The 14,246-nt window shown below is 39.3% G+C and overlaps 1 protein-coding gene and 1 pseudogene across 4 annotated transcripts; one reads left to right on the top strand and one right to left on the bottom strand.

The window, feature by feature from the left end:
- The first annotated feature begins 5,608 nt into the window (after nucleotides 1–5,608).
- Nucleotides 5,609–11,848, top strand: LOC133719943 (uncharacterized). Of its 4 annotated transcripts, none has more exons than XR_009851570.1 (3): nucleotides 8,930–9,418; nucleotides 9,526–9,648; nucleotides 10,851–11,337. XR_009851570.1 is itself a non-coding variant. In XM_062146129.1 (2 exons), exon 1 carries the CDS (start codon nucleotides 5,662–5,664, stop codon nucleotides 6,451–6,453), a length of 792 nt encoding a protein of 263 aa, XP_062002113.1. In that variant the 5' UTR covers nucleotides 5,609–5,661; the 3' UTR covers nucleotides 6,454–6,458; nucleotides 11,527–11,848. The 4 variants fall into 4 exon arrangements, 2 of the variants coding, with proteins under 2 accessions (XP_062002113.1, XP_062002115.1); XR_009851569.1 differs by lacking the exon at nucleotides 10,851–11,337 and adding an exon at nucleotides 11,527–11,848 and having other exon boundaries at nucleotides 8,935–9,418; XM_062146129.1 differs by lacking the exons at nucleotides 8,930–9,418; nucleotides 9,526–9,648; nucleotides 10,851–11,337 and adding exons at nucleotides 5,609–6,458; nucleotides 11,527–11,848.
- LOC133719941 (probable aldo-keto reductase 1) lies at nucleotides 6,462–14,129 on the bottom strand (annotated as a pseudogene).
- Nucleotides 14,130–14,246: the final 117 nt, after the last annotated feature.

Here is a 14,246-nt window from a genome sequence, read left to right as displayed (position 1 = left end):
AGCCAGAACCCCATCTCCGGTAAGATTAAAATCTTCTCTCTCTGTTTCATTTTTTTCCAGTTCTTGTGTTCAAATCAAGTTGATACTCTGTTCAATGCAATGACGTGTAGATTGTTAGACTACTGTGAATGTTTGATACTTTGATGCGTGTCCTTGTTTTGAAATCAAGAAATTTTTTGTCCAAGATTGGAAATGACCGAAGATTGCAAATTTGTTGGTGATTGCGTTTCGATTAGTTGTTTTTTCAAATCGAATACACTAATACAAATCGATTAGTGTTGGATTAGTTGTTGGTGATGCAGTTTGTATTAGTGCATTTGGGCTCTCAAATTGAATAAGGGGTTTTTCATGGTTTTGAACTGCAGATTTGTTGGTAATTGCGTTTCGATTAGTTGTTTTTTCATGTCTATTTTTTCATGGTTTTTCATGTTTTTTCCAGGTTTTTGTTGCATGACTTCGTATGCGGTTTGAGTGCAAACCGCACCGCACCGCACCGATAAAACGGTGCAACCGAAAATGTGGTCCAAACAATGTCAAAGCGGTTGCGGTTCTAAAAATGGGCCTACCGAATAATGCGGTGTGGTTGCGGTTTCGGGTCCAAACCGGACCGAACCGCACCGAGCCCAGCCCTAGTATGCAGTGGCGAATCCAGGATCCGAAACTTGTCTAGCCTAATTAGAAGTGCACAAAAATTTTAGAATTTCTATATATATATATATATATATATATATATATTTTTTTTTTTTTAATTTTTTTTTTGAGGTTTGGAGCCCAGTTGAATATCAAAAACATAGAAGCAAAACTAAAAGATACTAAATAGTGGGAACTACAAAGTTGAATTAATGAAAGAGATTTTCCTCATTTTGTTCTCTATTTTTTTTTTTTTTTTTGATTTGTCCTCAAAGGCTTCCTAGGCCCAGAGACTAATCCGTGCTCGGGAGATCTTGTCAGAACGCTTCCTCCCCCCTGGCCACCAAGAATATATTGGGATTTAACTCCAATAAGCGTCGGCGGGATTCGAACCCGGGTGTGGGGGTTCCACACTTGGAGGCTCTTACCAACTCGACCACCTGTGATGGTTGTTCTCTATTTCTTTTAGTCTGATTTAGTTTGTAGCATTCAATTTCAATGCGTTGTTTGCATTCCATTGCCGTGAGTTGCCGTGAGGATAATAAAAGCAAAAGCAAACAAATCAAACAAACAAAAGCAACTCCAAACATTTCAAACATTGACAACAGATTTCTTTGTTGTCAATTCAAACATTTCTATACTGCCTAATTGATTTGATTCCACCAACTCCAAATCAAACAAACAAAAGCAAAAGAACATCTTGATAAAAGTAAATTTTACCTTGGAAAACTTGATCAAGCACCTCTAGAGACTAGATCATGCCATGAATTACATCCAAACTCGGCAGCAGTATCTCTGGGATTGAGCACAAGGAGATGTTCATGCACACTGAAGTAGCCATTAGAAGCGCAGTTATAAAGCGGACTGCGATTAGCAAAGTGGAGTAGTGCGCCAGAGATAGAGTGACGTAGCCCTAGGATTATGAATCTATGATCCCTGAAAGTTGAATCCGACCCAGAAACCCTATCCGAGAAAGCTTCGAGTTAGGCAGCCAAAAAAAGTAAGCTCTGTTATTAAATTTCAAAGAACAAAAAAAAAAAAAAAATTAGTTTATCCAATAGTTTACTAGTTTCACACTTTGATAAGAACCTCAACAGAAACCAATTTGCTAAACCATGCACCAAATTAGTGCAGGTGACAACATGTTTGCACTTAATTCGCATTAATCTGCTCCAACGAACTTTCAATTTCATTGCAAACAAACATCAGATTGTTCCTAATATATACAAAGATGCAGCAGCATCGCAGACAATCTATATATATTATGAATAAAGGCTTCTTTTAGTTGCGTTGCTTGCTTTTTGGTGGTGTGTTTGCAAACTTCCAAGAGCAGAGAATACGACTATCGGATACTCTATTCCCTGTCGCTGCATCGATGAGTATCATATCAGATATCTCCTGTATATGCTCTTTAGTGAGTTTCACTCTCCAGGAACCGACATTAGCATCAATATTTTCAGTCTTTGTCGTCCCTACAAAAACACAAGCAGAGTTCAGTATGTTGAACTATTACAATATACATCAAGTTATAGTGTCCTTGATACATTTCGTATTTTCGTTTGGAACATAAATTTGTCTAGTGCAAGTAGTCTAATTTAGAATAAGATGAACTAAGGAGAGGTAAACAGGCACGCACCAGGGATACTGGGATAGATACCACATGATCACCTCGACAATGATTTACATGGACGTGTCGTGACATGTCGAAATCCTGTCAACGCGCTTATTTATTGAAATTATTTCATGTCACTAGTGGTAAATCATGAGTTTTAAGGTCTACTTGAGTAGAGATTTTTTGAGCATTCGTTAAGTGGAGAACATTTTACAAATTATATTTCATCAATGGTGAGATCGATTATAGCATAAGAGAGTTTTATGCCATTGTCACATACATAGTTCTCTCTAGGACAACAATTCATTATATTTATCAATGTCAAATACTTGATTTTAACATTTCTAATCTTTGATGATACTGTTATTTGTTCACTCTCAAAGATTTAGTTGTTTGTATAGAACATGCATATTTTTTCTAGTGTAAAGGACATAAAATTTACATGCATGTCTGTTTTTAATTTCCTCTAATATTATTTATCCATATTGGAAATTTCTCCTGGCAAGGTGGATAGTTCCCCGGCAACGGAAGTTTCATGGTGACCTGAAGGTTATAAATGACTGTCTTGATGGATTCATCAGAAATGCAAAAGAGACAAGACAGGTTAGATGATATTTAAGCTGAATAACAAGAGAGAGACTTAGGTACGGCACCCGCATCACGTGGCAGTGGGGCTATCCAATCAGTGCCCAAGCAGAGGAGTATTTTGGATATTTCACATTAAAAATCAAGGGCAGTTTCGAAAAAGAAAAAAAAAATTCTTCTAATTGGAGGGTGGCGGTGCGGCAGCTCCTATGCAAGAATTTCTGGAATAACAATGGTGTAGCATGTAGGTGTAGTCATGTAGTAATTGATATTTACTTTTTGGGGATTCGAATGTAAATTCTGCACTAACCTAGTAAATGTCCCATCTAAGCAAGGTCATGATTTTCATGCTGTCAAAATTTTAGATATCCTTTCAAACAAACAAACAGATAGAGGGCCTCAACTTTAGTGTATGAACGTATATATGTCAATGTCCATCTCAAATTCTCAATTAAGTAACCTTCACTAAATACACTCATTGTTATGCAAGTAAGTTCTACTGGGGACTTTATAATTAAACATTGCCAACATCCGTCCGAATTGAATCTATCAGAGCTCCCGTTTTCTCGGAGCACCCAGGCCGAAACCCTAGGTTTCATGCAGAAGTACGGCAGCGGTTCCGAGGATCCTTCGGCTGTGACAAGGACGCTCCAGCGTCGAGCCTCAGGTGACAGCGACTTGTGAAGTGGTGGTGTTGGTGGTAGTATCGATCTCAATTTTGATTTTTAGGCTCACTCAGGTTTTGGGTGAGAGATCGCCGATGATCCTTGCTGAGGAGGCCAGTCCTGTTCGTCTTGTGGCGGCAGTGTTGAGATCGGAGGCGCTGCATCGATCTTCCGGAGGAGGCGAGCGGATCCTTGACTTGGGAAGGTCGTGTTGTTGTAGCGGCGGAATACCAGCAGGTTTGGGGTGAGGTATGGATGATATGGCTGCTCGGGTAGGGCGGCCACTGGACTGACTTGGCGGCAGCGGCGGCTCCGGCGAACTCGCTAGGGTTCCGGCTCTTTCTGGTCTAGTGCTGGGGCGAGGGTATGGGGTAGTGGGTTGGGCTTTATTTTCAGCCCACTTTTCCCTCCTCTCTTTGGCTTGGGCTGGACCTTTAGTTGTGCTTGGTGTGGGCCGGCCTGGTTTAAGACTCTAGTACCTAGTATTTGGACTCTAGTCTTTTGCTATTTAAGTTTAGCTTATCTAGTTGTATACCAATTGAGGTCTCTAGGCAATTAAAGTTGCTTTAGCAAGGATTTAGGTAGTGTGGATTTGTGTTCATTTGGCTAGGAACTAAAATAATTGTGCGTATTTGTTTACAATGAAGATTACTTGTCATTTGTTTGGCGGTTTGTGCCATTTAGATCTGTTGGTATGAGACAACTGATGATGTACGTGCCTTCTGCCCATGGATAAGTAATGAAGTTATCTATTTCTCAAAAAAAAAATTAAACATTGCCAACGAAACTGAGTATACGTTCGATTTTGATGTACTAGCAAAATATGATATTGTATGTTTCTACTAGCAATTTCAAAGAATATAATAGTGTATTTCATTAATATCTAAAAATCTTTAATTTTCTTTAATATAACAACTACTTGAACTAGGAACTTCCACTACTAGCAAAAACAACAACCCACACTGATTTTATACACACTGACATTCACACTGATTAATTATCAGTAGGATTTGATTTCTAGATACAGATATCAGTGTGAATTGATCAACTGGACCCTACATAAGCAATGTTCACATACACTATTGCCTACTAAAATCAGTGTGACATAAAATGATAAAATTTCTCACAGATGTCCGTGTGTCCCACATATTTATCTAATACTGATATCTGTGAGAAATATTTTACACACGGATAACGGAGGGTAATAATAAAAATATCATTTGTTAAGTAATTTTATACTCACAGACATCTGTGAGAAATGTTTTGCACACGGATATTCTAATCAGTGTGTATAGTCAATTTTGCTAGAGGAATTCCTCAAATTCTCAAAGCAACCAGAATGATCTCAAATGGGATAATCTAAGAAGACATTATGATAAAAGATGTACAGGCCACGAGACGTTTTTAATAAACTCGACTCCTTATTCCTTAATTAGGCAACATATTCATGTACCCAATGTGATACAAACTAAATAACTATTAATCACAGCCGTGAGTGTTACCAGAAGACTATTTGGTAGACTTTGATCAACTGCTTCGCCACCAAAAGATCCCATGAATAACTATGAATCCAAATTCGAACTTCCAAGAGAAATAAGAAAACCGCACCTGTGATTGTGTGCATGAACATGCAGAAAGCTCAAAAAGAAGATGATGATATCATCTTCAAATTCAATAATTATTTGGGAGGGAGAAGACTTTACCTTTCCAATCAAAACTTTATGCGGTCCATGAACATATGATTAGAGAAGGAGACTCCACCAATCCCCCATATATACACCCAACTCCCAACTTGCAAATCTGCACAAACATATGAAATTTCAAGTAACAAATTTACAACCCAATCACCAACTGTTTGACCTAGTAGTTACATAAAAGAAAAAGAGTCATCACATTCTCACCCCTCAACTATATCATAAATTGTCAAATTCTTCGTCCTCAATTTTATAACGCATAGCAATTTCTTACGCTCAATGGACTTGTTTCCATCATTTCTGCATACATGAAGCCAAATCCAAGCCCAAAAGATATCAAACCCAAGCCCAAAACAAATATAGAACCGACCCAAAAACTAAGCCCTAAAACACACAGGTATAAATACCAAAGCCCTAACCGGAAACCCAGAACCCTAATCGCTCAGGAGAGCAAGGACCCCCTCACTGAGCGACCATGTCGATGTCGAAGAGCTCCAAGATGCTCCAGTTCATCAACTACCGCATGAGAGTGACGATCCAGGACGGCCGTCAGCTCGTCGGAAAGTTCATGGCCTTCGACCGCCACATGAACCTCGTCCTCGGCGACTGCGAGGAGTTCCGGAAGCTTCCCCCGGCCAAAGGCTCCGCCGCCAAGAAGAACACCAACACCAACGAGGACCGCGACGACCGCCGCACTCTCGGCCTCGTCCTCCTCCGCGGCGAGGAGGTCATCTCCATGACCGTCGAGGGCCCGCCGCCTCAGGAGGAGTCACGCGCCAAGGCCGCGAGTGCCGCCGCTCTTTCCGGCTCCGGAATCGGACGCGCCGCCGGCAGGGGGATCGTGACTCCTCCCGTGGCCCAGGCCCAGCCCGGTCTCTCCGGCCCCGTCCGCGGCGTTGGCGGGCCCGCTCCCGGCATGATGCAGCCTCAGATGTCTCGCCCTAACCTCTCGGCGCCTCCGATGACGTATCCGGCTGCTCCGGTGATCCGTCCCCCGCCGCAGATGTATCCTGGCCAGGGACCACCACCGATGGTGCGTGGCCCGCCGCCGCAGTTTCCTCCTCCCGGTGCTAGGCCCGGCGGTCCACCTCAGCAGTTTCCCGGTCCTCCGATGCAGTACGGGCAGAGACCAATGGGGCCTCCGGGGCAGATGATGAGGGGTCCACCACCTCGCCAAGGAATGCCTCCTCCTCCCGGTGTGTTTGGAGGACCTCCACGAGGAATGCCTCCGCCGCCTCAGAACCCTAACCAGCAGCAGCAACAGTGAATTCGGTACTTGTTGTTTAGTTTAATTCGGGTTGAGATGTGTTTTGTGGATGATGATGATTAGCTATAGAACTTACTTTTGTGTGCACTTAGTACTTAAATGAGATGATATGTGTTGATCATTTGGTGAATTTGGAGTATATTAAGTTGTAGCTATGCAATGTAGATTGACCGGAGCTTCATTAATCATTTGGTGAATTTGGAGTTGTTCCTGCAATTTCTATATCTTTAAGTTGTAGCTGTGCAGTTTAGAATTACAATGTTTACATTTTGTGAATGACTGGAATCCGTAGGATCTTGCTAGTTGCTATTAAGCTAAATGAGAAGACCATTGGGAAGACATTAAATACCTATCGTTACTTGAGAATATGTACAGTATCTGCTAAACCTATCTTCACTTGAACAATACGAACAATGTTTGATATATACTACATACAGGAGAAACTGAGTTTTGTGGTTTGGCTAATTTGTTCTGTAACTCTTGGAATTTTCAAGTGTTTGAGGACTTCACTGATTTCTGTATTGTAAGTTGTAGCTGTGCATTCTAGTATGAGATTTGAACCCTATTTAGTTGCTATTTATGTTTGTAAGCAATGAGCTATTTTTCTTATATGGATAATTGGATATACTTTGTGTTCATCTCTTTGAGTGTTGATACTTTGAATCGTTTTTGCAATTTCTGAATCTTAATTTGTAGCTATGCAATTTAGAATGACCAGGGTTTCCTATTCTGTGAATGAATGGGATCTGTAAGACCTTGCTGCCATTAAACCAAATGAGAAGACCGTTATGAGTGCAGAGATAAAATACCTATCTTCGCTTTCAATCCTGTACTACATGCAGAGGGAACTGGGTTTTGAGTTTTAGCCAAGTACTCTTGAAAATTTGATGGGATTGAAGGCCTTGACTAATTTCTATATTCTGAGCTGTAGCTATGTGATGTAGAACGAGCATTAGATCTACATTTGTGGATAGATGGGATCTAGACGGTTAGACCTTGCTAGTTGCCTGTTTTTTTTTCTTTTTTTCATTTTTCTTCCTTAGTCTAAGTTGTTGCTATTAGTTTCCTTGCCGAGTTGGGTATGTGTTTGTCTATAGACATAGTCGATACTCTATTTAAAACACACTGAACACTTGAAAGTACCTGTATTTTTACTCGACATATCAAATGTGTGTTATACAATGTACAGGAAGAACTGGATTTTTTAGATCAAATACTCTTGGAATTTTTTCAAGAGTCAGAAGTATGTTTCAAGTTTCACTAATGTGTTAGCAATGAAGAAATACGAAGATTGATTTTGCTTGTTGCCATTAGAAGTTTAAACCAAAGATCCGAAATAGACCAGGTTCCCCTTAAGTCCCTGACTTCCAGAACTCTTAGAATGTGGACTCTTAGCTCTTTCACTTGAAGGTTTTGATATTCATTCTCTGGGTTATTGCCTAGTTCAAGTAGTCATGCTGCATGGAAATTGGATGCATGTAGTAATCGGTAATCCATACTAAATCCAGTTATCTTAACATAAAGTTTACATGCAGTCAGATTTTGCATTGTACAACACAGTTGCCTTTCATATATTTTGAGTCCCAGAAAGATTGAACACTGGACACAGCACCCCTTCTAGCATTCCATGCATTATATCTTAGTTTATAATTTTGCTATCTTCAATTTTGGCTTATTTGCCGAACTTCCATGGGTAGCGAGAGATGAAGTATCCATATCTTGCAACTTCATCTCAAGGCAATACATATCTTGAATACTTCTATGAGCTTCCTTCTTGGAGACCGATCTTGCCCGCCAGTTAATCCCTTCTAGAATCCATGGAAAAATCATAAAACAATACAAAGTGATGGGTTTTCGTAAGTTCATAACAAGTTGAATGAAGAAACTCACAGGAATAGGCACCATATCACCCCTTTGCCACTTTGCCAAGTTAACAGTGTAGAAAAACTTATTCTTATCAGTATTTCTCCTTGAACATTGAATATGATTACGGCGGTTAAGCTAAATAGAGCAAGCTTCCATACAAGTTGAGAATTTGCAGGGAAGCTGTTCACAAGACCCTTTCGTGATTAAACATTCTGAAGAAACCACAACCAACAGGACTGTTGTTGAACTATACCAATTATAAGTTTCCTGCATAATTTGTACTTTGATGTTATCTGAAATTCAGAACGAGATGAGGCATCTGCAATATTCATGTTCTTTTTCTTTTTATTGTAAAGAAGTGGAAGCAGATTTCACATTATCTATATCTGCTCCAATAACTTTAGTTACACTACTAAGCAACATCAGAATCCTAAACATGCTTTAGTAGTTCATTTATTCTTTATCATAATTCTCATACAAACTTTTAAGAAGGTATTTTGCCATCTTTTGCTGGTGGTGTATTTGCAAACCTCCATGAGCAGCGAAAAAAAGCATCAGGTGCATTATTCCCAGCCACTGTGTTGATAGATATTTTATCAGAAATCTCTTCTATGTCTATGTTTGGGGGGGCTTTTTTGCTCCCCTGCTTATAAGCAGGACATCTTTTAGCGTTTGGTAACTCCTTCTTCAGCCGGCTTCTAACAGAAGCCAGGGCTTTTTTCACTGAAAAGCAGAAGCCTGGAGACCCCTGCTTTTAGAAGCCAGAAGCCGCTTGCTGCAACTGTAGCGCTCTTTTTAACTGTAGCGATGAGTTAATGAATCTTTCGAAATACCAATGGGTACCCTCATGGCTTGGAAGTAATTACGGCCCAATACCATTCATGAAAACACCGCTCTTCCAACTCTTCCATTCGCTTCTGCTCCCTCATCTCTACCGCTCTCCTTCATAGACGTCGATCGAAACCCCGGGCTAGTTATCGGAGTAAGTAGAGAAGGAAGGAAAACCCGAGAAAAAGGATTAGTACTGGTTCAGAATCTGAGAAGGAAGACGGGAAGAGAGAGACACAGGGCGGCGGACTGACGTCATTTTGATTTTCTGGTGAGTTCTCTTCTTCTCCATTTCGCACCGGAGCCATGCAAACGGCTCCATTCTTGACCTAATAGAGTTGAGTTTGAAACGCACCTTTTTCTTCGATTGATATCTAGACGCAGACGTCTCTTCTATCAAGCAAGGCTCTCAACTGAAACCGCATCACCTAGCCTCTCATCAAGATTCCGGGTTAGATATCGAAGCCTCAATCAAGCAAGGCTGCTTGGAATTTGATTCGGGTTAGTTTTTTATCTATTTCAGTTTCAAATTTCTTTGATTGTGATGAATATTTGAGATCAATTTGTGCTGGGTTTTAGGGATATGAGTGGTAGAGATTGTGATTTGTAGCATATATATACTGGGTGTTGTGATGTACAACAAAATTTCGGGTTATTAATCCAAACGGGTTTGGGGATGGAGGAAGTTGCCTTTTGGAACTGAACTTTGAATTCACTTCTGTTACTTTTAGCAATTGAAATTGACGATCTAGTTATGGCAATTGAATTCACTTTGATAGTGTTAGATCCTTTGTTTCTGTCGGTAACCAACTCGAAATCGAAGGAGTGGACTCTTTCAAGAGAGTTTCGACAGCCTGCTTGATATTCTGCAAGAGAAGGCCAACTCTCTTAAATTGGTTAGTTTGTATGATGTGATGATTACTTATCCAAGTCGATAAAGCTGCTGGGGGTTCCGTCTTCTTGATATTTGCTTGTGCTGTGTGAACTTCTGGAAAATGCCTTTAATTTTGAAGGGTTGATTGAATTTGTTAGGTTACTTGATGCACATTTATCAACCATGGTATCTGTATCCTGCATCATGATTCATGAATATACATGTTCTTTGCTATGATACAGAAGCAATGCAAAAGATCTAGTTTTTGGTTTGTGTATGATTCCAACATCTCATCTTATGCTTTGTAAGAAGCGTAGTTTAAATTATAGATACCACCATGTCAAAAGCATTGGACACAGGGCATATTTATCTTAGCCTGGATCACAGATTGGATACGCTTTGAGAATAATTGAGAGGAAACTGAAGGCTTTGAAAAGAGCAGTAAGAGACAGTGTAGCCAATAGATAGCCTTTTCTGGTTGATTGAAGATGTGTAAGAAATGGTGCTCCTAGTGGCAGCCCCCATAATCTGTGTCTTTGTCTACTCTTGTAGTCTTGTTAGATCAAAACAGCATCATAGTAAACAACTCTATGAACTTTGGTTTTGTTTATTCATTGTTTTAAATTATTTTTGTTTTTATTCTTTGATACCCCTGACATCAGGGGGGAATTATTTTAACCTCAGCTACGAATGTGCTCTATTTACTATTGCTTAGTACTCGATATCTTCTATTGTTCTTGAATCAATAGTTCATAAACGTGCAGAAGCCAATGTTAATTGCATGACATTACTAAAATAACGTGTATTAGTTTGTTATTGATTTCTGTAGGCATCTTCTTGTGCGTGTATATTAGTAGTAAGTTGGAGACGCTTATATGTTAGTAGTACGATGAAGAGATGATAGCAAAGGGCCTTCCAGCTAGGCCAAGGGTGGAGTTGGGCACGAAACTGGTGGAGTAATGGATCTGATGATGGGTACTTGCAATGTCTTTGGGTGCTTCTGAGATGCTACAGCTAATTGGAATATAAAAACATTTCTACCAGCATTTTGTGTTGAATAGCAAATTAAAGCGAAGGAATACTATCTCAATAATGCACTCAGTGTCGAACGTTTGGTATATGTAGTTGCGTGAAATTGAATCACTACATGGCTGCAATTCGATCCGTAGATGAGTTTGTTCATCTAGATTGATTAGGCTGGTTTGGTGGCAGTTGAGGTTTTGTGTTTGCTAGCTCTCTGCATTTTGTAGTTTTATTGTTTCTCTATGTGTCATGCTTTATGATTTAATCAATAAAAGGTGTTTCTTTTCAAATCATGCTTTAAACCTAGATGTGAATCAAGTTAAAATGGATACAAATAAGAAATTGATGATGTGTTTCTTAACATGACAACCTTTAACTAGATAGCTCAATGCAACTTAATTAGTTATTGTTTTAATTAGTTATCATATTATTTGTGGATATTTACTGATCATTTGTTTCTGGGTGCGGTCCTTACTTTCTAGTGCTGATGCTAAAGTGAAGGAGTTGTGACATTCAATTGATGTTCTAAAGGCTGAAAGTGAACATTTTATCCGCAGTGAAGAAAGAGAAGATGATGGGTCAAGCGGTGGAATAGAGATTGATGATGATGTAAAAGAAGAATATCATGGTCATGGTGCACAAGAAAGGGAAACAATAAGAAAAAACATTACTCTAAGTTTGATGAGTGCACGTAATAATGTGAACATTTGAATATGTTATGATATTTTTTGTGGTTACTTGATGTGAACCAGAAATCAATTGTTATTAATGTTACTAATATATTTGTATAAGTTACTTTTAAAATTGTCTAATATTAATCATATGGTCACCATGGTTTATAAAAATTGAAAGTTGATAAAAATTAATAAGGACATAATAAAGATTAAAAATAATAACAAAAGCACTTGAACAACATTGTATTACCAAACAATCAAGGTAAAAGAATCTCTCATGTCCAATTTGGTAATTCCACAAACAAAAAGCACAAGCCAGTTTGAGTTTACCAAACACTTTGTCACTGCTTTTGCCACTGACAGCACTTATAAAAAGCCAGTTTACCAAACACTCAGTTACTTTGCTTTTCAGCTACTTATTCTCAGAAATAAGCAGAAGCCAGCTTTTTCTCAAAGAACAGCCATACCAAACATAGCCATATGTCTTCTTTAGTGAGTTTCACTCTCAAGGAACCAATATTATCATCCAAATTCTTTATCTTAGTAGTCCCTGCAAAAGCACGAGGAGAATTCATGAATGCGCTTTGGTTTTCAATCAATTCAAACTAGGTCTATATGCTCATCAATAGCACACAGTTGTTAAATTAGAACAACACATTATATGACTTGAGGTAGATTAGGAAGGAGAGCTGGTTGAGTGGCACACACCAGGGATAGGTACAACATCTTTGCCTTGAGTAAGAACCCAAGAAAGCGCAAGTTGTGCAGGGGAACATCCATGCTTTTCAGCCAACCTCTGTGTTTCAGCATAAAGGTCTTTGTTTTTCTCCAAGTTCTCCCCTTGAAAGCGAGGAAGCCAGTCCTGAATCCTGATATTAACAGATTGAATAGCCCATTCTCTGTTTGCTCAAAAGTCTATAACTAGGTTTGAACATTATCATAAGCAACAAGAGGAAGCAAGGTCATAGGTTACCAAATGACTCTTTGCAGGTACGTATAGCTTCCACAACTGCCCTGCCACCGAAAAATCCTTGACCAAGAGGGCTATATGGCACTATCCCGATTCCAAGTTCCCTGTGTTTCGACCGACGTACACAACACAAGTTTCACACATTAATCAATTCTACTAGGGAGAAGAAAAGTAAATCTAAATTGTGGAAACAGAAGAAGACATAGCATACAACTCAGCAAGATCAATTCTCAAAAGTAGACTGGTGTGTGATTTAAAAGGAAGCATGCATGTGTAAATCCTGCCTTTCAAAAATGTAGATTTGCACAGATCAAACTTTGGAATTTTAGACTAAACTTGAGCTTACCTGCAAAGTGGGACGATTTCTTCCTCAATGTCGCGAGTCCAAAGAGACCACTCCATTTGTACAGCTGTAATGGGATGAACTGCATGTGCCCTCTTTATTGTTTCTGGGCTGGCTTCGGATAATCCGATGTACTTTATCTTCCCCTCCTTCACCAACTTCTTTAGTTCCTCCATCTACCATTAAGACACAGTTAAGCATTAATCTACAACTTCAAAGTTGAGCACTATCATCGATCATCTAGAAAGAACTGCATGAAAAACTTCCTACAAAATGAAAAAGGAACTTAAGATTGCAATTAGTCCAAGGGAAAATGTGTAATACTCACGGTATCCTCTATTGGTACTGATGGGTCTACACGGTGCTGATAGTAAAGATCAATGTACTCCACATCAAGGCGCTTCAGGCTAGCCTCGCAGCAGGAGCGTATATACTCAGGACTGCTATTAAGTGTAACTTGTGGTTTCTTGATATTTACAATACCAAACTTTGTAGCAACCTGAACCTTATCTCGAGGCAGCTGCTTCAATGCCTGAAACACTTCAACACCTGATATAAGTACTCACACAAGTCATAAGACAGCATCATCTTATGCTTGACGAAAAATAAGAGTTCTAAAGGTTGCTTTCTGATGAAGAATGTAAGCACCCATGTATAGACAAACCACTGAGCACAAGACTATTTGAGAGGGGAAATTCCTAACCTTTCCGATCAAAACTTCATTAGTTTCTGGTCCATAAATATCTGATGTATCAAAGAACGTGATTCCATTATCGAATGCATGCTTGATTATTGATATGCCAGCCTCTTCAGCTAGTGGAGCATTGTAGTATCCACTAAGTCCCAAACAACCAAGTCCCAACTTGGAAACCTACAAAAACAAGTCAAGATGAGAAACGAAACCATCATTTTAGGAGTTCCTTTCCTGTAAGTAGAAATTATGCAATGCATAATGACAAGGACCTGAAGTTGTTTATTACCTCAAATCCCTCACTCCCGAGTTTCACTCTAGGAATTTGGACAGCCATTTTGCTTCTTTTTCTTCTTCGATCTTCTAAATTTCCTCGATATTTAGTTCTGAAGTAAGAAATGAGGTCTTCATCGACCTTTATATATATATATGAGTTCAGATCGGCCTCCCAAAACAGTTTCAACCTGTTTGTCTAACTTTTGTGTCATGCATCATAGATTACATTTTTTTTTTTTCAAACCTAC

Source organism: Rosa rugosa, chromosome 7 (genome assembly GCF_958449725.1).
Source record: "Rosa rugosa chromosome 7, drRosRugo1.1, whole genome shotgun sequence".
Taxonomy (NCBI): Eukaryota; Viridiplantae; Streptophyta; class Magnoliopsida; order Rosales; family Rosaceae; genus Rosa; species Rosa rugosa.
This window is presented reverse-complemented; position numbering and strand designations above follow the sequence as displayed.